The sequence below is a fragment of the Heptranchias perlo genome, chromosome 30 (genome assembly GCF_035084215.1).
Source record: "Heptranchias perlo isolate sHepPer1 chromosome 30, sHepPer1.hap1, whole genome shotgun sequence".
Lineage (NCBI taxonomy): Eukaryota > Metazoa > Chordata > Chondrichthyes > Hexanchiformes > Hexanchidae > Heptranchias > Heptranchias perlo.
In genome coordinates this window covers 26,391,020-26,415,431 of record NC_090354.1, presented here as the reverse complement: position 1 = coordinate 26,415,431, position 24,412 = coordinate 26,391,020, and the positions used below count along the sequence as shown (strand labels likewise).

The 24,412-nt window shown below is 40.6% G+C and overlaps 1 protein-coding gene across 1 annotated transcript in view; it reads left to right on the top strand.

The window, feature by feature from the left end:
• Positions 1-1,578: 1,578 nt before the first annotated feature.
• LOC137300012 (26S proteasome non-ATPase regulatory subunit 11) overlaps positions 1,579-24,412 on the top strand; it is a 66,700-nt gene continuing 43,866 nt past the window's right edge. Inside the window, exons 1-3 of the mRNA XM_067969097.1 lie at positions 1,579-1,712; positions 22,491-22,592; positions 24,183-24,307. Coding sequence (XP_067825198.1) covers positions 1,622-1,712; positions 22,491-22,592; positions 24,183-24,307 — 318 coding nt within the window. The 5' untranslated portion in view covers positions 1,579-1,621. The remainder of the gene's footprint in view (positions 1,713-22,490; positions 22,593-24,182; positions 24,308-24,412) is intronic.

Sequence of the window (24,412 nt, the reverse complement as noted above, 5' to 3'; positions counted from 1 at the left end):
GTTCTCCCACTGTGCTGTTAGGAAGTGAGTTACAGGATTTTGACCCAGTGACGATGAAGGAACGACGATATATTTCCAAGTCAGGATGGCGTGTGACTTGGAGGGGAACGTGCAGGTGGTGTTGTTCCCATGTACATGCTGCTCTTGTCCTTCTAGGTGGTAGAGGTCGCGGGTTTGGGAGGTGCTGTCAAAGAAGCCTTGGCGAGTTGCTGCAGTGCATCCTGTGGATGGTACTCACTGCAGCCACAGTGTGCCGGTGGTGAAGGGAGTGAATGTTTAGGGTGGTGGATGGGGTGCCAATCAAGCGGGCTGCTTTGTCCTGGATGGTGTCGAGCTTCTTGAGTGTTGTTGGAGCTGCACTCATCCAGGCAAGCGGAGAGTATTCCATCACACTCCTGACTTGTGCCTTGTAGATGGTGGAAAGGCTTTGGGGAGTCAGGAGGTGAGTCACTCGCCGCAGAATACCCAGCCTCTGACCTGCTCTCGTAGCCACAGTATTTATATGGCTGGTCCAGTTAAGTTGCTGGTCAATGGTGACCCCCAGGACGTTGATGATGGGGGATTCAGCGATGGTAATGCCGTTGAACGTCAAGGGGAGGTGGTTAGACACTCTCTTGTTGGAGATGGTCATTGCCTGGCACTTGTCTGGCGCGAATGTTACTTGCCACTTATGAGCCCAAGCCTGGATGTTGTCCAGGTCTTGCTGCATGTGGGCTCGGACTGCTTCATTGTTTGAGGGGTTGCGAATGGAACTGAATACTGTGCAATCATCAGCGAACAAAGTACTGTAGGGTTGCCAACTCTGGTTGAACATATTCCTGGAAGTTTCATCACATGACCTCCTGCCTCCAACCCTCCCGCCCAGTCAAACAACCATCTCCAATATTTTTATACACAAAAGTGTTCAAATAAAATGAAAAATACACACAATCTTTTCAATGCCCCTTTGATTTTTTTCCTGGGTTGCTCACAGCAGTGTCCAGGAAATTAATCTTTAGTTCCTTGGGACTCCAGGTCATTTTTGGAGATTCCAGGACATTCTTGGAGGGTTGGCAACCCTAATGTACTGTAGACTGACAGGAAATGTACAATCTTTTTTCAGCTTTGATTTTTGGTGCTGACTTGCTACTTCAAACCCTCAAAAAGTTAGAATTATCAATGAAACTCTTATTTTTCACATTCTAAAGTTAAACAATCAATGGTGCTCTTCAGTATAGAATGGAAAGAGGGGCAGTGTAATATGGAGGAACCTTCATAGTACAAAATAAAACAGAAATAATAAGCCCCAATCTTTCTTGTTTCTTACCAATCATTTTCCTCCATTCTGGTCTGTGCATGGAGAAAAACTACATTACCCACAACGCCACCGAGCGAAAACGCGCATGCTCAGGGAGATTGTCGTCACCGAACCGCCTGCTGCACGCAACCTACCTTAGTCGTTCGAAATGCCACTCCGGCCCGCCCATAAATGACGTCTATTGGGCTACAGCGCGCGATGACGTCAACGGCAGTGAGACTAAATGGGCCATTTGCCTGTCATTCAGATGACGTCGTGCCCAGTGCGGGGTTAGGTTGCACGGTGGAGGGGTGGGAGTTGATGTGATTGTCGGTGAGGAAAAAGATGGCGGCGGCGGCATTAGTGGAGTTCCAGCGCGCTCAGTCCTTAGTCAGCACCGACCGGAACGCGTCCATAGACATCCTGCACAGTATCGGTAAGTGAGAGCGGCGGAGGCCGCGGCCAGCGGAGGGGAACCGGGGGGGCGGGGGGGTGGAGGGAAGAGGCTGGACGAGAGGCGCCGGGCCGCGGGGCTAACGCTGCTGACTCACTGTGAGTGCGGGGCCGGGCTGGGCCTAGTCTGCACACACATCACACACTCATTCTCTTCCCCACTATCCGAATACCGGGCAGCGGGTAGACAGAGCCGGACCCAGGGCTCAGATAAGCCGGCAGATCGTCTAATAAATGGGAGAGAGCGGCATGACTGGGAGTCGAGGAGCAGGCTCCACAGGCGGATGAATGGGGAGTCCGGGAGAGAAGTGTTTGAAATTGCCAGGCTCCCTAGAGCATGGCTCACAGCTCAGCGAGGCTTCGCACATGATTCTGCTTCTGTTACTACTGGTAGAAATTGTCACTTAAAAGGGATCTAACTTGGGGTGAGAGGCAACTGGCCGAAATACTGATCTTCAATGAGGAATCGTCACAAAATTGTATTAATAAAAGAAACCGCTTTAGAGAAAGGAGAAGGTAAATTAAAAGATCAAGATGCAATGCACAGGAATGGAAAAGTAATCAAGGAATATGGGGACCTAATGTCGAGAAGCGGGATTAGCAACAGTGAGCCAATTTACTGAGTCATAGTAACAATGGATAGGCATGTCATCTATGATCAGTCTATGGGAATGAACAGGGCCAGATTAGAAAGTAGTAATATTGGAAAGGAAAACAAATAAATAATCATTTAGGCAGAAGTTACCCAATCAGAGTGTAAGGGGTTCTGGCAACTAATTTCTTTGATATTTGAACACTCTGTTGATTGGTGTAAGCCAATATGAAGGTAGTACAGTTTCCTAGTCTAAGTGTTGGTTTTGCAATCAGAAATGTGGTAGTTATGTGACTGAAGTACAGCTTTGAGACTTGCCCAAATTAGCTTGTACATTTGTACTACTTCTAGGATCCAAAGGGAAGAACTGAGCATTATGTCCAGCACTATATTATGTTTGTTTTTTTAAAAATGCCAAATCAGCTTGAAGGAAGGTAGGCAGGCCAGAACAGATCAACAGGTGCCTACAGTGAATACACTAATGACAAATACAATTGAGTTGAACTGGAATTGAATTGTGCTATTTATCCTGTGTATATGAAAATTGATGAAATAATAATGTGCATTAGATTTTGGTACTTTTTGCACTGATTATCAACAGTTTTCTGTTGCATAGTGTTGTATTTTTAAGGTTCATAGCATGTATTCATATGTACAATATCAGTTTTAAAACTTCAGGTATTTTGTACTCTCATTGTCTGGGTGGTCTTGAAGAATTGGAAGGTGTAAACAGTTGAAACTGTCACTCATTTCTTGTGTAAGTGAGTGAGTCATACTATGAATCAGATCCTTACTATCAGGTGAGTGTCTGACACTTTCCCATCAATCAGAAATACTATATCTTTTGGAGATATAACCCCAGTCCATCACCGGCATCTCCACATCATATCTTTTGGAGTGAGACACCTGTATCTCTACCAAAGATATTTTATATAAATTAAAAACAAATTGCTGGAAATGGCCATCATGTTAGGCCATATTTGAAAGAGAGTGATTAGGTTAATGTTTGAAGAATTATAGGTTAATGTTTCAGGTAGGACACTTCTTCAGAACAAATACTTGATGTCCTGACTGTTTTTGGAAACTTGGTTTGCTGACAAATAGGAAAAGAGGTGAGAACACTAAATCTGCTGTTATGAGTCAATTAAGTTATCATCTGATGCGTTGCAGAGGTTCAGCGTGAGGCTTAAAGTTGACTGTTAGATCAGATGAGTTGTCTGAAATGGTCTTATGGTGCAGAAATGTATCTTATAGACCCTAAAGTATCTCCATATCAGATCTAATTCTGTAGGACTTTTTATCTTTTTGGTGGCTTGCTTGGTTTCCCGAGAGAAGTTCTGTACTGACTTCAGCACAAAACAATTCAGCAAAAGCTGAGCCTGATTGGAAAATACTGCAATGTAAGTTGAGTAGATTTGCTTTTCTTTTTATTAGTGACTGGTATTTGGAAACTACCTGTCTTTGTTTTAACTTTTTTACAAAATTTGAGCCTACTTTTCAGAGACTTGTGCTGTCTTATTATCACTTGTAGGATCTTTTTGTCAGTAATAATGCTGGGAGGTTCTTGAGCTGTGGCTGAAGAGCAGTTTAGTCAGGGTTCAGATCTGGTTTGCAACAAGACACACCAGATGCATGAGAGAAATGATAATGAACTGGCTCCTGAATGTGGCCATGAGAGTGTTCTTTCCTGAATGACAGTCAAGTTGAACAATTCCACAGATCAGGAGTATTTGGCTGTGTTTGGAAGCATTACATTTTTTGATTTATCTTGTCTCACTGAAATTCTGGAAGAAACATCCATGGTCGCCAACATTGTTTTTATACCATTGTTTGGTGTTACCAACAGTAGCATCAAATACAAAGATGAAGACTGAGCTATTGTCAGATTGTCAGATTGGACTGTTCTCCAGTACTGAGTTTAAGACTGTGATCTGTTGTAGTGGGCTTGAAAAGTAAACTATTTGATTGTATATGTGCAACACTTGTTGAATAGATTAGATTTTGCCAGAATGCTGTTCTAATACAATGGAAAAAATCTACAGGAACTTGTAGGGTGAAGCAATTTATAATGAAAGCCTCTTAGTTCACTTATTCAGCTGCATAACTGAAAATCCAAACACTCACATGTTTAATTGTTAGCTTATTATGATGAGTGAAATGTGCCTCCAGCATGTCTCAATAATTTGTTAATTCGATTCATTCCCACCTTGATCAATACCTTTTTTATATTGCAGAATTCAAAATGTTTTCTTTGTAACCACACTTGAAAGAGGACAAAATCTATTATTACACTGCACTATATACAAGTGGACATAGTGAGAAAATTTCACTCACCCACCGGTACACTTTACTGAAAACCTGCTTCAGTTGTAGAGAATTTGAGCAGTCAGTGCGCTACATTAATTGCACACTTTACTTTTCAAGTGTGTTGATTTCCATTTAGCTATAGACAGTGTTCTCAAAATTGTTTTTGACATATACACAGTCCTGATGCGCAACCTGAAAAAACTGAGAATATAGTTTGAAACCTCAGTCCTGGTGTTATTGACAGGTTTCATGAGGGATTTTTGGTTCAGACCAAAAAAAAGTTAATAATTTTGTTATATCGTTGTTTAACTGTGAATTCCAGAATCGGTGATTTACATAAGCAGTTTTAACTCCTATTTTTGTGAATGCAGTCTTTTCTTGATTAATTTCTTTTGCATTGAAAAAAATGAATTAAGCAACCTAAATAACAGTTAAGTGGGAATTTAGCATTTAAAAATTTAATTAGATAGTTTGAATTAAGAGGAGATGGTTTGGTGATTCATCAGTGGATTGGTCTTCCAATAAATGTTGTAACAAATGTGAAGAAAATATATTGTTTAAAACTGCATAGCCACACAAAAAGCAGTAGGATATTTCCTTGATGGTTTAGTAAGTGTATCAAGTGATTAGTTGAACCAAACAAAGCATGCAGGTCCCAGGTTTGATTCGTGTTCTCTGATAAGTTGGCTAATCTTGGCTGGAGCAGCAGCAGGGGCACTGCCGTTAACCTTTATTAGGAAAAGAAACATTGGCCATGCTTCCCGCTCCTGATCAATATCCAATGATTCCTCCTGGAAGTGCGTAAGTGTAGATATCATAGAGGTTATAACATGGAAACAGGCCATTCGGCCCAACCAGTCCGTGTTGGCTTTTACCCTCCATGCGAGCAAATAATTCTAATGGCGAGGGGAGGAGTAGGCTTGGCTGTAATGCCCCCTCCCTACTCCCAATGGTTGAAGAGCCCGCCTGCACTCTTTGTCAAGGCTCACATGTGGATAATGGCACTTGGGTTAGATACTGTGAAGCTTCAAGTCTAATGAGAAGCAACTGTTTGCAAGAGATGAGTGGAAGCTGGGAAAATGTAGAAGGCAAAGTATTTTTTGAAACTGATTTTAAATAGAAATCTCATTACCAGGACACTTTTAAAAAAAAAATCAGTTGCAAAGAATGATGATTTAACATTTTTCCCCCTGTTCGTTTAAATGGTAAGCACTAATTAAAATTAGGATTGCAGAGTTTAACACTGAGAGAACTGCATTAACATACAGTTGATGCTAACTGTATATTTTGAATATATTCAGTTGTGTCACTCTCGGGCTCAGTACCTACTTCAAGACGATCCACAGGTGTTGTCAGGATCACTTTAAACAGAAGAGAATTATGATTAACTTTTGTTTAAAATATTTTATTGGGTTCTGATAATGGAGGTGCCTGCTTTTAATATTGAAGCATGTATTCACAAACATATTTTGAGACCATTATAGACAAACAGTCACATATATTTTACAAATGTCTACATTCTTATTCATAATTTATAAAATTGTACATTTTGATTTCACAGTGCTTGTGGGAGGAATACATCGATATATCCAGACTTATTGGCATGACTGTGCTTGTGGGCCAGGGTTACAAGCTGTTTTGTAACGTTAGCTTGTAGGTCGCTGTCATTGTACAGGAGCTGTGTATGTGCTGAATGGCAGTGGCATCTCATCTGTCGTTATATTTTGGTTTCTTATTCAAAAGTTTGTTTGTTGTTCGGGTGGTTAGTTAGGCTGATATACTGGTGGTCATGTCTGTTGGTGTCAGTGCCACTCCTGGCCAGGGGATGGGAAGCTATTATCCCAGTTCCAGGTGGAGATGCCACACATTTCAGCCACGCGTTTGTTGTGGGTGGAGTTGTACTTGGCTACAGAAGAGGAGGAATCTTGTTGCAGCAACTAACAAGTTAGCCGCCATACTGATTGCAGGGGACTCTCAGGTGAGCCTTTATAAATGGAAAAAATGTATCTTTTAATGGACAAAGAGTAAAAATCTGCACTTTTTGGAAACCTAAAACAAAAGCAGAAATGCTGGAAGTACTCTGGTCTGTCAGCATCTGTGGAGGGAACAGATAAGTTAATGTTTCTGGTGTCGACCCTTTGTCAGAATACCTCTGTTGAAGGGTCTACACTTGAACCATTAACTCATCTGTTCTCTCCACAGATGCTGACTGACCTGCTGGGTGTTTCAATCATTTTCTGTTTTTTGCTTTTTATAAAGGTTTGGTTAGTTGCCCCCTGGTGCATGCCAGAAAGTTACTTTGCGAGCTTTGGTATATAGATAAAACTGTTGTTGGAAACTGATCAGAGGTCAAGTCAGAAAGTACCTTCAATGCAAAATGTTGTTTCCTCAATTTGCTCTCATTGGTATCCATACATCCAGTCCAAAACTGAGAGATTGTGGGGTGTGATGAGTTTAAAATGATCATTATGAATAGGAAATGTATGATGAGGAATAGAATCTTGAAGTATTTTGCTCTTGAGATATGGATCACAAGACTTATTTTACCATATTTATTGGCTAAATACACTTTACTGTCTTCAACTTGTTACCTCAGCTTGTAGGTCCCTGTCATTGTACAGGAGCTGTGTACGTGCTGATCTGTTTCATACTGTATGGCTGTGCTGGGTTGGGCATGTCTGGAGATGTAATGATGGATGACTCCCTGGCTCAAGGCATTTTGGGTAGAGCATGCTCTTTTTTAACGCACATCCTCTAGTTATATGGTCTTTTCACTTGAACAATGCCTGAATTCCACTCCTACGTGTTGTTCCACTGCAGCAACGAGTGTTTGAGGAGCATAAACTTCACAGCATAGAAAAAGACAGTTACAGTGCACCTGATGAAATTGTATAAAACATACATAAAGTAAACCCAGATTGTTATTTCAAAGCAAGCTAGGAGTGTGGGACCAGAAAACCTAAATGTTAACGAGTGAAAAGTAACATATCAGTTAAAAATTTCTTTACTCAGTGATATTGAATAATCTATCAAGCAAGATAATAGAAGCCAAGGTGCCAGTGTTAGCTCACCAGTAGCACTCTTGCCTCTTAACTCACAAGGCCAGGGGTTCAAGCCCCACTCCAGAGACTTGAGTGCATAATCTAGGCTGGCACTTAAATGCTGCACTGGTAGGGGCACTGTCTTTTGAAACCAAGGCCTTGCCTGCCCCCCTCAGGTCGATGTATAAGACTCCATGGCACTATTTGAAGAAGAGTAGGGGAGCTCTCCTGGTGTCCTGGCCAACATCAATCCCTCAACCAACACCATTGAAACAGATTATGTGATCATTTATCTTTTTGCTGTTTGTTGGGCCTTGCTTTGTGAAAATTGGCTGCCATGGTCCCCATATTACAGCAGTGATCACACTTCAAAAAGTGCTTAATTTGCTGTGAAGCGTTTAGGATGTCCTGAGGGCATGAAAGGCACTAAATAAATGCAAGTTCTCTCTTTCAAAAGCACTGAGATACAATTGGATGTTATGAGGCATGGGGTAATGAAATTGAGGAATGCGTTTCAATGGGCTGAATGGCCTTTTCTCATCCCTGTCTTTTCTTGTGCTGGTCCAAACTCTTGCTGACCATCTTTCCTGCAACTATCTCAACATTATTGCTTTCCGAAGTGGTAATCTTAGCTTGCTGTTTGCATGACATTTCTATCATAAATGCCAGCCCGAGTGGCATCCAAGCAATCTTCTTTTGTGATTGGTTTTCATTACACCTTCAGACGTGCTTAAGCCAGCACAACCTTTTAATACAAATAAAAGAAGCATCCTGGCAGCATATTACACTGCCTTCTCCAGTGCCACACAAGTGAGTAGCAATTTGCAAAATGAGTAACGAGTATGAACCCATGGTGTAGTATTCTTCGGCTGTGGGCAGAATGGACCTTCTCTCATGTCCCCCTTTTAAAATATAAAAAACATTTGGTTAAATAAATGGTCATCATCCTGCAGAAAATTGCTTCTTCTCAGGTTGGAAAATACCATGTGGTACTAGTCAGCCACAAGTTGGTGCAAATTTTAAGAATGGAAGGAAAACCCCAAGAAGGTCTGCTTCCTGGACATAAAATGCCCTGCTCCTCCAGGCACATCTCTATTACTTGGAAGGCTGCTTGCTTCTGCTTCTCCAATAATGTTTTTGCTGCTCTTTCTCTTCCCCCCCCCCCCCACCCCCTCCTGTTTTCTTGTGGTATATCTCATTTACTTCAAATATCTTTCTCTGATGTAAGTGAATTTCAGGCTGATTTTGTAAGCCTCATGCCATCATTGTGAAGTCTTGTTCTGTGGGAGATCGGCCCTCCAGATTTCCAAAAAATTGGAAGCACACAAGTTTGGTGGACAGAACTCTGCATCCATTTCTCTGATCTGTGCTTCTGTAGCCTGAATCTGTGTCCCACGATTGTGAGTGAAGCCTTGCAAGATCAAACTTTTTGTGTCTAAGGAACCTTTTTATTTATAATGCTGTGTAAGGATTTGTTGCTGTTTTAAGAATGCACTGCAAGTTTAGTGTTAATATAAAGCGATTCTTGCCCTGCATCAACGATAAGCTGGAAGAGGCCTGACCTGACTCCCGAGCTAAGTGATTGTGAGACTCCTTGTGGGAGCAGGACAGTTAGAGTTCCAGGGAGGCAGGAGACAAGCAATGTAAACAAATTTCTACACTGATAGGAACTCAAACTGCAGCGACTGGTCTCTGGAATAGAACTGTTCCCTAAAATAACAAATCAACATATGAATATTTTTAATGTCGATGCTGTAGAAGCTAGATAGACCTGCTGCAGAGTCTACATGATCTTGCTGCAAAATTTGGCTGGAGTTGCTGCAGAAATTGGCCTTGAGGTGCTTGGAGTTCGAGGGACCCTGCTCATGCAGGAGACTCAACCTCTAGGTCTGTTGACTTTTTAAACATTGTAGTGGTCCTTGGTAAACATTGCAGTGAATTGTTGTTTATGTTCTTCATTTTTATTCTATATGATTGGCTGTTGAAAGCTTTCAACAGCCAGACAACCAACAGATGCAGGATGGGCTACAGGTTGGATCTTTGTGTTATGGGTTATGTGCTATCCCAGGTCACTCTTGGCAACTAGATCGATCAGGATTATATCTAAATTACAAAGAATAGCTGCTAGTCCTGATTGTTTGTTTATTTTGGGAATAGATTTGACCAAGGTTTTTTTTAAAAAAAGGAATTTGTTAGGCTTTATAAATGTTTGAATATAACTGGGTCATATCAGCAAAATAATTAAAACTGGCATATTTCACAGTTTTTTTACCTTGTCCCAAACACATTCCAAATGGTTTAGAGTGGGCATTGGCATGCATTTAAATGGAGTGTAACAATTGGCATCTCTTTCCAAAATGAAAATTATACATTTATCATGCACTTATTTGCTTAGGCATTTATGGTGTCTATTTTAGTTCAAATAGTAACTACTGGTGGTATAATTAGAGGACACAGTGAGCCTCTTAATTTCACTCCCTCACGTGACCAGATTGCTGAAATGCTATTGAGTTTAATATCTACTGCAAATTTAGTTTCCTTGCATGGTGGATCTCAGTCACTCCTCCAAACCAGTCTCCTGGAATGTCATCAACACTCAGCATTCAAACATTCCAGTAGAAAAAAAGATGGTGGGTCAGAATTTACTGTAAGTAGTGAACGGCGACCGCCGTTTGTTAGACATGCACTTACCCATAGACTTTCTACAAGATGTTGCACGGCAAGTTGCTGTCAGTGTGAGATCCAAACAGCACGGCGCCCTCTACAGGGCATCTGGGACCTGTGTGAACAGGGCAAGCAACTGTGTGTTTCCTCCACCAACCAGTTTGAAGAATTGTTAATGAGCAGCACAGAGTCTGAATCAGGATGTGTAAGTTAGAATAGTAAATTCAGTGTCAAATGAGGTACAGAAAGTGAAATAGAGGGAAAGAAAGATTGGATTAAGAGAGAGAGAGATAAGAGTCAAAGAAAATGTTTTTTTTCATTCTTTATATTTAAAAAAACATCTCTAACAACAATTAAAGGAATGAGATGCCATACTTGTAGAAGTTAAGTTTCAGTGCCAGAGAGGTTGTTTGGCAGTAATTAAGACTTTTATGCTATTAAAAGGGGCTTAGACTGGAATGGACAAACCCTAATTTTTTTTTGGCGCGTTTAGTCCGTATCTACAACATCAGTAAAAGAACTTCACACCATTCAATGCTTTTGAATGGGGAGCCAGGTGGCGAGATGCTGTTTTCGTGCAGCTAGTGCGTTTAACTGCTTGCCTGAAGTTGCTGTCCGATTTGCGCATACATAACAGTGAGCGCTGTTATCCTCACTGTTATTTTGACAGTTTTTCCCTCCTCCGTTATTTGGCTACACTCCTGAAAGCACTGACTCTTGCAGGGATATGCTTCATGGGCACTGGCAGCTCACCAGTACCTTGCCTAAGTGGACATTCTTAACCTGGAAGCTTTGACTCTCGAGTATCAAAAGGCTGTTCAATCCTCAAGGGCATTACGTCCCTAACTCTAATCCTGTTTTCATCCATGTCTAACAGAGCATTTAGGAGCAAAAACCCTGGCCAACTTCTCCCTCACCCCACTCCAAGTTCAGCCCAGAGCTGCTGAGGTGAGTTGTAACACCCAACTACTGCTCTTGCTCAGACAAACTCAATCTTCACATTGTAGATTGAACATGAGACCTTCTGCTTAGTTAATACCACACTGTGATTCATTTATTCACGAAGCCATTGAGGAGCTGCTAATCACAAATCTTTGTAACTTTAGAAAGAGGATACTGTTGGTGTTAATTCACTCTTAACAATGGTTACAAGTTGCACAAAATAATATTGCTTCATTTTCTTTGTGACTCAGTGTCTTAAATCTATTGAGTAGTTTGAAATCCCTTTGCGGGTAACCTAAATATTAATTTCACGGGGTGAAAGCTGATTTGAGCTGTAGGGAGCGGGTTGGACAATTCAGTTGTGGCTTAATAATCAAACTGTGACCCAGGTTTTGTGAATTTTGCCTGATCAGAGTGTTAATGAACAGTGTTTGAAACTGGGGTCCCTGTAGCTTGGGGAGTCCACAAGGGAATGAGAGGATATATAAGGTCACACAATTTATGTCCATTTGAACAGATTTCTGTATTTTCCTGTATCTTGACAGTAACAACACTTTATTTCTGTTGCTGAACACACTAATAAAATATTTTCTGCAGTGATAGCACTGCTTTCCTTTTGAATAGCCGATGCTGTGTTTTGGAGATAGGATGGGATCCCCCAGAGGCAATTTAATATTTTCAAGAGGTTCCCCATTCAGAGAATCTCCACTTCAAACTTTTTTTTTGTGTAGATATGCAGTTGCTTTGATACTCGTATATTGTTTTGGGTCATAGAGATAGAATTTGGTTCTAAGCATTTTTGTGAAACCTTCCTATATTATACTCAGTCGTCCCATAAACCAAAGTCCTGCTCCTGTTACAGTGTCGCAGCATTTTTTTTTCGTACTTCAGGCTTCTCCTTTCACCTATATAAAATCAATTTTAAAAACATAATTTTAGCTACTTAATGTGTGCTATGAATAGAGTAAGCGATGAAGAATTCATTGATTTATATCCCCACTTGTTTTGATGACCATAACTCACTTGAGTGACTAGGTCAACCTACTTGTGATTTGCATGGGTAAATGCTGAACGCTATGCTTATTCCACAAATGAAGAAACCTTTGTAGCTCCAAGTTAGTTATGCAGTAGGTGTTCACAACTGGAATAAAAATTTTATCCAGAAACATGGTGTTCCACATCTACATAGAATCCAGTTATAATCCAGTTTCATATTTTAGTGTTTACCTTACATAGAGTGGAGCATCATAGTGATGGGGTACTTGGAAACTTTGAGAACCAGCATGAGGGAGCCTGATGCATATTTCAGCTATGTGGCAGGACTGACTTTCTGGTACTGATAACCACAACTGAGCTTTATGTGCTAAGTACCCATTGGTGCCAGTGTGCAGCTGTTGGGGGTATTTCAGAAGCGCCAATGACTTGTGAAAAGCAGGTTTGGTTGAGGAGTTCACATGCATGATAACTGGTCGTATGGTGATATTAACCACATATTGTGTATAAAAATCACATTGAGTCTTAATATCCTTAATATAACAGCAGCCCCTGTACAGGTATTTGGGATTTTGACAAAAGTTTACTTTCTTTCAAAAATGCAATTGTTTTTTACTAAGATCAGTTATACAAAAACTACACTACATGACACCGCCCTTCTTTGATGGCATCCAGCTCGTAATGCATTGAATCTGCAGCAAAGACGCCATTCAGTTCAACTGGTCTATGCCGCTGTTTAGACTCCACAAAAGCTACCTCCAACTCTTAATTTCCTCGTCCACCGCCCCCCGCCCCCCACGTACCCTTCTATTCTCTTCTCACTCATGTATACATCAAGCCTCTCCTTAAATGCATCAATGCCATTTGCTTCAACCACTCCATGTGGCATCTCCAGAAAGGAATGAATGGAGCTGCCTGATTCCAGTGTAACAGAATGGATTCAACCACAATGGTACACGGTCAGTTCACCTACCAGAGGATAATGGTTTTGAACACTGATAATTAAAACTATGTGGAGTAGTCCTTTTAAGGGTCTATGTTACCTTCCCCGCACGCACTTTCTTTGGTTAAAATGTTACATATATTAATTGAAATTAGCATTTTATCACCTTGCAGCTGGGCTTCGCCAAAGCTCTGCTGGTCTCTCCACTCCCACCATGCAAAAATGACACATTCCTCCAGCATGCCACAGGCGGTGTCCTGCATCCCCATCACTTTTGTCCTCGCAAAGCTCTACCAGCTTCCTGTATCCCACAGAATCAGTTTAAGTTCTTGTCTTTGCTTTCAAATCCTTCCATAGCCTCACCCCTCCCTCTATCAGTGATCTCCTCTACCTCCATGTTTTTGTGCACTCCAACCCTTGCTTACTCTGTTCCTTCAGCCACCGTGCTCCATCTTCTGGAACTTCCTCCTTCAGAATCTTTGTCTTGCCACCTCCCTCCCTGCCTTCAGATGCCTCTTGAAGAGCCTCATCTTTGTGCATTTATCTGCTCCTGAACATCTTTCCTTTCCTACCTCCCCCGACGCACTGCCCGTTGCCCTGTAAAGAACTCTTGGATATCACTTTATATGTAATGTAAGAAATATAAGAATTTTTTGCCTCCACAAGGTGTCTTGGGGCAGTTTCTCTGTAAAATCTGGATTATATTTACATGTACCCACTGTAATTGTTGGCTCTGAACACTGGCTTGTAGTGATTGACAGGCAAGATTGTGATTAGCTGAAGAATAAAATTGCAATGCCTTGCAATTGGTTCAGTCATCTTTCCAATGCAACGTCATGGAACCTTTGTTTTGGCTACTTCTGTTGATTTCAACAAATTAAGGAATGTAGCTTCGAAAGCAACACAGCTCAGTATAAAGTGGTGGTAACAGATCAGGAACTTCAGTAAGTTTTATAATTAAAAATATAGTACAGTAAATGCAGATTGTAAATTTATAAGGATTACATAAGTGAAAGTTGCTGAAAGGGAGCTCAAGATTGTACAATGAGAAGTTAAATCTTTAAATTTTGGTGAGATTGTTCATTTTAATTCACAGCTAAATATTTTAACAAAGTCATCACTTCTAGTCTGCTTGCCAGTGGTTTTGATGGCAGGTGGAAAGAGGTTGAGAGTAAAATTTGTTCTGAAAATGGATACGCATTATAATTTTTTACAAAGGTGTTTATTTTGTTGTAAAATAGTGAACATTTCAGCTTGGTGAGCTGAGTTTGGCGAGGGCAAAGGTGAACAACACTTAGTATGAAATAAGATGCAGATGGCAAAGATATTGTGATGGTGATAAAGGTGCGGATGAGAATTGTGGTGATGAGGTGTGGTAGAAGAGCAGATGTCTGTCACATGCAGTGTAAACAGATACTAAAATATTCTTTTATTTTATCTGGTGTGGTGCTGTCACTAGCAAAATCATTGACAAGTTAACTTTCAAACTGTCTGTAGTCAGCATAAATAGTTAAGATTTAAGTTTAAATATAAATGAATTTGGGTAATGAATTGTCATGTAATTCACTCTGTAGTGCCCTTTGTGGTGCATGTGGCACTATATTGAAAGCAGTAGCCATATTAAATGGATTAGTTGGCATCAAACTTGCATTTGTAAAATACAAAAAAAAAATCCAGGAGCAGTATACTGGAACAGTGTTTTTTCCGTCATCTGAAAATGACAGTTGTTACTGCATTTATAAATTCAGCTAGATCTATAACTGACGCCTCTCTCCCACCTACAAAAGCCTCCTCAATTCCTACCTCTTCAGCTGCACCCCTCAGATACCTTCCATAACTTGTCTCCCATTCTCCCTTGGTTTACTCTGTTCTCTTGTAAAGCATAGAAACATAGAAAATAGGAGTAGGCCATTTGGCCCTTCGAGCCTGCTTTGCCATTCAGTATGATCATGGCTGATCCTCTCTCAATACCAGTGGGATATTTGCTATGTGAAAGGTGCTATATGAGTGTGAGTTATTGTTACCCATCCAATCTACATTCAGGAAAGCAGACAGTTGTAGGTAAGATTAATGTGTTTTTCATGTTTCTGGCTGAATTTTAAATCTTAAGTGTTATGTGTAGATTTCTGTTCAGATGTATTTAGGCCTCGATTTACTTTTTAGCTTCCTAATGAAGTAAAATGTCATTCATTCTTGAGCAGTTAAGTAGTATCGCAAATAATTATGGAGGTGTTGGCAAGAGATATGTTGCTATTGATTCTAAAGCTACATTGTAAGAATTAAACATTCAGCTATCAATGTGATAAAACATCTGTGTGTACTGTGCCATACATTAAATCTGTAGCAGAAAAAAATCAAGTGTTGTGCCTTTCTGATTGACTAAAATAAGCAACATGGCTATGCTGATTTGCTGAAATATAGATCAGCAAAGATCCTTCAGGGATTCAGCCACCTGAAAGCTGCAACTTCAACTAAAGTGGTTGTACCATAATTTTTGAGTCTGACCTAACTGTATGTAATAGCCATATAAATAGCATTGTGATATATTTTTTGATCACACTTTTCTGTCAACATTTACCATTGTAAACTGTGTTAACATTTCCAATTCAATTTTGCTATGTCACCTGTCACAATGCAGTTGCAGGCTCTGACTACTAGGTAGCACCATAGGAAAATTAATGGTAAATATTAAATCATTATATTTAGACTCTGTTCCACAATCCTGCCATACCATTTCATTGCAGAGACCTACTTACATCCCGGGAGCCTGGAACCTACTTTTTCTCCTTCCTTCCAGGTTAATTTCTTCATCTTGGATTTGTTGCCCATTTATTTATCTTGCAGTCTTGTCCAGCCATGAATGTACTCATCTCCCTATTCTCTACACATACACTGACTTTCACGGACTTGCATTTTCCCCCTTTTCAGCTCTTGCTGCTACTGGCACTTTATCTCCAACTCTGGCAAGATGTGGTAGAATTTCTCATTGACTCCTCAAAGGGCCCACAGACCATGTCTCCCTGAAAGCAAATATACATCATGATGTTGGAAAACCCCTCCAGCTGCTACCACTCGCTGTAATCCCCACTTCAGCAGGACGCAGCATAGGTTAGCGGCCGATGCAGGAGGAGACTGGGCCGCCTAGCATGCTCCCAGTACAGGGTCCAGCAGCTCCCTGCGCAAGTAATTCAATTTTCAGAGTGACAGTTTGTTCCATGTGAGCAGCACCATGGTAGATGAACTAGTCACTTTAATAAGCCTATTACCCTTGTCACCGTATTTTGAAAAAGCAACCCGTTTTAGAAGACACGTCGGATGTTTAGGTTTTACTCTTGTGTATTTTAAAAATATAGACGTCTATGTTCTATGATCTATTTAACAAAGCTTGGACAAGGAATCTATTTTTGAATGACTACATGTTTCCAGTCTAATGTAATGATAGGTATCAGTTGAGCAGTTAGGGTCTTAATGCTGACCTTTTCTAGGTATCGTAGTAAATTCCATTTAAAAACTGGTGCCTATGTCCCCCCCCCCCCCCCCCCCCCCAATTCATGGAATCCCATGCATACTTGGAAGTTTGGAACTAGATCTTGCTGTAGGTGATGAGAAAATACTAACATTTAATCACCTTGAACAGAGTGGAATTATTCAGAAGTTTGCTACTTATGCAACCGCACAATTACTGGATCCTTATTCAGATCTTTGAAGCATTTTTGTCATGAATGCCATACCTAGTTTTTGTTGTAGTTTTCCAGTATCCTGAGGGCTGGCTTAATTTATATCAGGAAGAAAATTCTCTTCTCAATTAATATTGGCAGTATATTCAAAGCAAAATTGTATGAAAATGAAGGTATAGAAAGTCTATCCGTCATGTCAGAATCATCTTGCCTTCTATTTTAGAGAAACTTTAAATTTTGATTAAGGGAATTCTTGATGCATTATTATTTCTGCTCTATAAATCAGTTTTGCTGGTTAACCATCCATGATTTATAAGATTGGGAAAAAAATACCTGTATGTCCACAATGTTGGAGTGTAAAAATTTCACAATAAATTAGTCTAACGTAGGGATTTTTGTAACATATAGGAGACCCTGTGTTCTTTTACAATCAGTCCTTCGACACTCTACATTTATCCAATCAGATCCCAGAAGCAGGAACTAATTGGCTTGCAGAACCATCTCTGCAGTGTCGTTTTTGATTGGTATTACTTTCTAACAAAACATTCTGTGGCATACACCCACCATGATACTTAATTACCCAATCCCTAAAATAAAATTTGGAGCTGAATAAATGCACTAAATTAACAAGAAAAAAATATCGCTGTCTTACCCACTCCATCTTCCAATCACATCAGTAACTATTTTACCTCTACCCTGTTAGAATCATAACAACTGTGACCCCGGGACGCCACCCATATGGGCACACAGCACTTGACCTGTTCATACCTATGTACTCCATGGCTCATCCAGCTAATCCCCAACATGACCATGGTGTACACAGCACAACAAGCAGGAATGCACCCACACATCGGGTTCAGCTACACTCCTCAGTCCTGAGATGAACTATCTGTGGTCCTTGCTACACGTGCAACCTGAGCCCAGATCCAGCCAGCTTCTTGCAGCCCTTCACTCTGCAACCTCCATGTCGCACTCTTATCACTGGTCCAGCCCCTTCCCAGGTCCCAACCCAGCTTGAGTTCTCCTCATAGTTAATTCAGCCTGTAGTTCCCAGGTTCTGCCTTGGGTTCAGCCTAACAGATACATTCCCCTCCCCTATCCCATCCCTGAACTCGGTCCTGGAAAGAGACAAAGAATTATAGGTAACACACGGGGGAAGAGGAGAAGAAAAGCCAAAGGCAGATACAACTGGAAGGAGAAAGGGCAAAAAGCTGAAAGGGGGCAAAGAAAAGAAAAGCAGCCAGAAAAAAAAATCATGAGAGAAGTTATAATGGGTGGATGGAGAGAGAAGCCAAAAAGAAGTAATGTTTTTACAAGAGCTACTTGCATTGAGCTGTGGGAGGTGGAAGTGACTTCTCTCGACTTCACTCCTAATCCCTGTGTAAGTGCCAACTCTCCCATCTTTATTTATCTTAATTTTGATCAGTGCCACAGGAGACTCACTTGTTACCATTAATTTTGTACAGTTTGCCATATATAAAATGCTAAATTTTTCTTAGAAAAAAATACTATTCCAGCCTAAATGGTTTCTCCTATTGATTCTTCTTTGTTATTTACAAATATGTGTTTCTACCATGTCACCAAATTTTCAACCGCAGAGCTGTTCATTGGACCTGGTCAATCATATTAATTGAAAATGCAGAGTTCTGATTGATAGTTGTACTTTCAAACTCTATTCCAGGTAGCCTGATATATAATGAAATCTTAACTGTTAACTGCTTCAGGATTTTCTCAACAACAGTGAAATATTGCTGCAGGTCAGGAAACTTGCTTAAAAGTTGCCTATTTTCACTAAAGACTTGTAAACATCTCTACTCCATGAGTAGCGGTGACTGGGACTGCTGAAGATGTTGCACTGAAAACAGAAGCTGCCTCTAGTTCTTGCACGTAAAACTAAGTGTCTGATTGAATGAGAACCTGTTTATAGTGCACCCCTTGATGTACCACAATGCTTCACTGGCTCCTGCATGCCACATTTTTGCAAGTATTAACTGTCCCTAATTGTGATAAAGCCAGCTGTGCTGATCCACCCTCGTTTGACTGTCCACATCAGTGAGGCCTCTAGGTTTTTATCTTGCAATGTATGACGCAGGTCTTTATGGTTCTATCTAACACAGCGAGGCGAGTCTCACTGATAAGTCTGAGAAGGAAGGAGGCGAAGATGTAAGTGTGTGAGTGGGACACGCTGCCCCTGGTACATTCTGATACTTTGGCTGGGAAGTGTTTCTGGTGAATGATTTTCTTGTTTCACATCATTGCATCCTGAACGCTTGAAGTTTATCAGAAACTTGCCAGCGTAACAGGATGATGTAGCCAGTATTGATCTTCCATTTGGAAGTTGGCTGATAAAATGTGAAGGAATAGCTAAGAATATGGAGGTAGGTGTCCATTTTTTTGGAACCAAGAGAATTGATTACGTCTGCCATCGAAGCATCAGTAGGTATTCTTTTGAATTTGCAGCTATTGGATTTAACATTTTTCTTCTCTGCTGAATTTGTTGAGTCCTGTGCTTTATTTCACATCAGCTTTCCCATGACCCTCAATTAGATATTGCTGTTCCTTCTGTGGTGCAAGAATTGTTCATGAATGTGTGTACATATTACTCATGATACCAGATCTCTTGAGGGTTTGTATTGGACTTTTGGTTAAACACAGTTAGCTCAGTCTGTTTTGGATATGGATTTACCATTTGTAAGATGGACCTAGGTAGAAAATTCCCTCTTTCCTCATCCCCAAAAATCCATGGATCTTGTATAAAACGAGGGACAACATTAATTTTTCTATCACTTCTGTGCGGCTGACATCCACAAATACATTTTTCCCTTGATATGTCATTCTTATCCACTATTGCTTTACTCTTCTAATGCTATGATATTTAAATAACGACGTTCCCTATTGCTTTTCGTCCCAGCTCTTGCCCCCGATTTTAAATCTCCTCCACCTGAATGCAACCCAGGTTGGTTGTGTCTGATTACAAATTAGCCGTGGGATCCTGAACTGAAGTCAAGAGGGAAAGTTGCGTTTTTAAGTATCACAGTGCTGGGGTAGTGGAGCAAACAGCAAATGATGTCCTGATATTGTGCTGTTGCTGGGTCCACCTTCTTTAGAGAAATTGCAAGAGGGGAAATTTGATGGTATGCCCTGCATTTAATACAGCCCTCCCTCCCTTTTAACTCCAAACCAGCGCACACATTTCACCTCTAAAATGTAGTACTTAGAGGGTACGTTTAAAATCCATCTAAGTTGAAGACTTCCCGAAATTACTCGTGACGTGATATCTGTTTTTCACTATGATAATCAAATTTGCATGGTTGCACTTGGAAGAGTAACTCTCTGGACAGTTGCATTGTTTTTTCTTCTTTGCGCATCCACAATGATGCATATGAAGCCCTTTAACTCCAGCTGGTGTGCAGGCAGCTTCTGTTGTGAATTGGCACCAGTATGGGCCTTGGGTCTGCCAATTGCAATTAAATTCATAATTGTATTGGTTTTTAGCAACCAGAGGTAGTATTTCAACTTTTTTTTTAAGAAGTGTGTCCATATTAACTGCAGTTAATCGTATGGCTCATTGGTATGTCTGTATTTTTTTTAATGCACTTTGAGTGATGGTATGGGCACATTTAATAGTTCTGAATGGTTAACCAGCAAAACTGATCTATGTTGAGGGGCTGGATGGTGAACCAAACTGAATAATACCAAACCTGTTGATGTGGGCAGCTAATGAAAAATTAAAGGACTTGATTGGAGAAGTTGAACTACAAACTCCAGATGGATGGCTATCACTTGCAGTTGCTTCCTTTTAAGGAAAAGGGTTAAAAAACAACATGAGGCTGACTATGTTTTGTGCTTTTCTGTTTTAACGCTAAGAGATGGCTCTTGCTTTCCTCGCTCCATCTGATTAAGTGGCAGAGAAAAAATTTGTTCTTGGTCAGTAGCTGCACTTGAGCAATTAAAGATTCAATAACAGGTCAGGTGTGGTATATGTAAAAATGGGACTGTGTACAGGTTAAATATGTGTTTCTTTCAGCATTCTTCACATAGCAATAGGATAAGCTGAAGAGAGCATTATCTTTTTTACACTTGATTAATTATATTGAGATATCCAACATGTAACTTTCCTGCCCCATGTCCAAAAACATCCCCTTGCAACAAGTTAGTTCTTGCCTTCCTGCCAACTTCTAAGTGAGATTCAAAAAGCCAAGTTTACTCAACTCAATGCTACAAAGCTTTATTTGCACTAGATGGCTCGTTCTGATATTTCTTGTGGGTAATGAAACATGGTATGAGGCTTGCAGTTTCTGCCTACCTTCCCCATTCAAACACACAAATCTTGCCTCCTAAGCCTTTCTGAAACTCTCGCAACTTGCTCAAGGAGCCTCAAGATCTCCACATCAAGATAAATTGATGTTGGCCTCTTTGTTGTTTCTAGGGTCCTCATGAAAGCAGACAAGTCCCTGAAAGGCTGACTAAATCCTCCCCTGTGGAATTTGTGGCCTAGAAATTGTTTTACAGGCGTAAAATGAGCGCATAAGTGTTCAACGTGGCGGACAGCCTGCCACGCACGTTCTGCGCGGAAGTACGCCTCCTGCCATATTGGTGAAGGCAGAAAAAGAGGCACCCAGGGCCCATGCTTGAAACGGGCGTTAGACCCATTGCAAATGCAAATAAGGGGCCCCAACGCCTGTTTCAGATCCCCCTTCTCTGAATGCTGCCAGTGCTGGTTTGAGGAAAACCAGATCTACGTGCAGCCTAACCAACGGTCCTTAAATAAACCCCTGGAGCTAGGAGGAGCAGTGCTGAAGACCGTTGTCCCCATCCAATTACCATCCCCCCCAGGACCTACCTAAGGGTTTCTCCCGGCAACGCAGCACAACAGCCCGAAATTGAAATCCTCCTCTCTGCCAAGCTGCCTGGGGCCGCTCAGCGGGCATCTGCAGCTCGCTGGTCTTGGTGTATGGATCGCTCCCTGTGCTGGTTCGCACCAGCCTGCAGACACGAACCAAGTTCTAGGCCATTGTCTCCATTTGTAGGGCTTGAACTGACTTAGTATATTAACAGCAATCTAATTCAGTACTTCAGAATAAAACCAAACTTACTCCGTTTTACAGGCTGATTTTGCAGATTGAGTACTCATAGCACCCAGCAAAGAGCCTCTCACTATCAGTTGTGGAGACACTTGTAGCCTCTTGAAAAAACAGTATAAATAAGACTTGCAGTACTATGAGGAGATTTATCCTTTAAGAGTGAAACCAAAATCTATGGACTCCATGCTGTGAAATTTCCCTTCCTTCTCCTTTATTGGCACAAAAAAAGTTTACCAACTAAATTTGCATGGCTGGTTTCTATGCAAGTTTTTACTTTTTAAAACTTCTGTTGACACTAGAATTTTGAAATACTGTTCTCCATCTGCTAGATGTCATGAGTGCTTTTTACAAAACTGTCAAGAAACCTGCTTTAGAAATGTATTGCATCTTTCTAAGTGTGTCAGCAGGCATTCTAACACTTTACAGAAAAACTTGCATGTATAGGTGCGACAAAAGCCCAAACAAGCACATCTTTCCAATGATACTGGAATAAATGTATCATTTGTTCTATTTTCCAGTGAAACGTGATATCCAGCAAGATGATGAAGAAGCTGTTCGTGTTAAGGAGCAGAGCATTCTGGAACTGGGGGGACTCCTAGCCAAAACGGGGCAGGCAGCAGGTAAACTATTTGGCACTTGGCTATTTGGAAGAGGAGACGTGTATACTGCAACTAGTATTGAGTGTCTGTGAGGTTGCACGACAAAATCTTATTTCTATCAAGAACCTTCTGTTTCCTGTTTATGGATGTGTTGCATTACAGGTATTATGCTGGATTGCCAGATACTAAATAGGAAATTTCAGACCCCTCGTGATCCTTCCCTGTTTTATGTTTTCAATTTGCTGATCAGAGGCAGCCATAGAGCAGATGTTTTCCAGTGGTCCTCGAAAGAGTAAGTCAACGAGTGTGGAACAGTGGGAAACTTGAATTGTCCTCTTTAAAACAGTCTTTTTCTTCAGACAGGATCTAGACATTAAATCATTTTAGAGATTTTAATTATGGCTTATATCTTCTTTGCCAAACTTATACTTGTGGTTTAATTGTGCCTGTTGTGGCTAAATACCGCATAACTTTGCATTGGGTGAATGGTTTGAATTCCAGTTATTTTGGTAGTTTTTTTTTATTTGTTCTAAAAAGCCGCATTTATTGCCTGGAAAAGGTGACAATGTGGAACTTGTAGAAGTCATTATTGTCAACACTTTGTGGCACTGTACAGCTGATAGTAAATCCTTTTCAGGGTCACCAGTTTACAATGACAGAATGCGTCAAATTCCATTTTATTGCAGTGTATTTCAGGGTGTTTCAGTATTTTGTGATTGTATTCTGTGTTTTGTGCAAGTGTTCTTGATCATTTTATACCAAACAAAATAACGTCTTCAATAATTTTTTTCTATCTCATGTGAAACATCACAGTTGTGAATGGACACCATTGTGAAGCAAAACTCCATAGTCTATGCATTAGTTTAGTTCCCATTGTAAATTTACACCTAGTTGTTTAAATTTAAATGTGGCGCAAATTAGAAATATAATTCCAAGCCATGGGATACACTTCATCCCATTCAATGTATTGACCATAACCCACTTGACTCTTGGATATAAATTCGTATCCCATCGTGCCTCTCCATTGAATACATTACACAATGCTCCTGGCTTTCAAATTTGTAGGAACTGGTTCTTTTAACCTTGTCTGTGAAATGTAATTTTTTTGGCAAACCTAAGAACCAGTTACATACCAAGATAGCTCTTAAACTTAGCATTGTATTTTGTATGTTCTTTCATGAACTTATTAACATACTGCTGAGGAGACATTGATAATTGTTGCCTCTTTCACAAAAGTATAGACTTTATTTCTTTGCTTTATCCTTTCTCTTTGTATTACTGCAGTAATTGAGATTTGAGCAGTAGGAATCGGGTAGCACAAGCCATTTCTATGCTGGTGCGTTTCCCAGAGTTTGTGGGTGATCTTTGTGAAAGTGATCACCAATTCATAATTAACAGAAAATAAGTGGGAAAATACTCTGAATGCTTCTTAGTTTCCAAGCCTTCAAATATCTGCAGTACAAAGAGAAAGTGCAGCAATTGTACAGCAGGTACCTGCTAAAATACTGCTGAGTGATTTACTTTTATGGCCAAAGAAAACTCAAGATTCTGATTTTTGTTTTGTATGTAATGCAATTCCGAATATCTGAAATCCGTTTTTCCTCTCCAAAGAGCTGGGGGGACTGCTGAAGTACGTCAGACCATTCCTGAATTCCATCAGTAAAGCTAAGGCTGCTCGGTTGGTTCGGTCTCTGCTCGACTTGTTCCTAGACATGGAGGCAGCAACTGGTCAAGAGGTAAGAGCTAACAGTGCTGAATTACACTGATTTTCTAGTTAATAGTTTAATCCACTAAAATAAATGAAAGTCTAGTTTTGATTCAATAAAATTTACTTCCCTGGG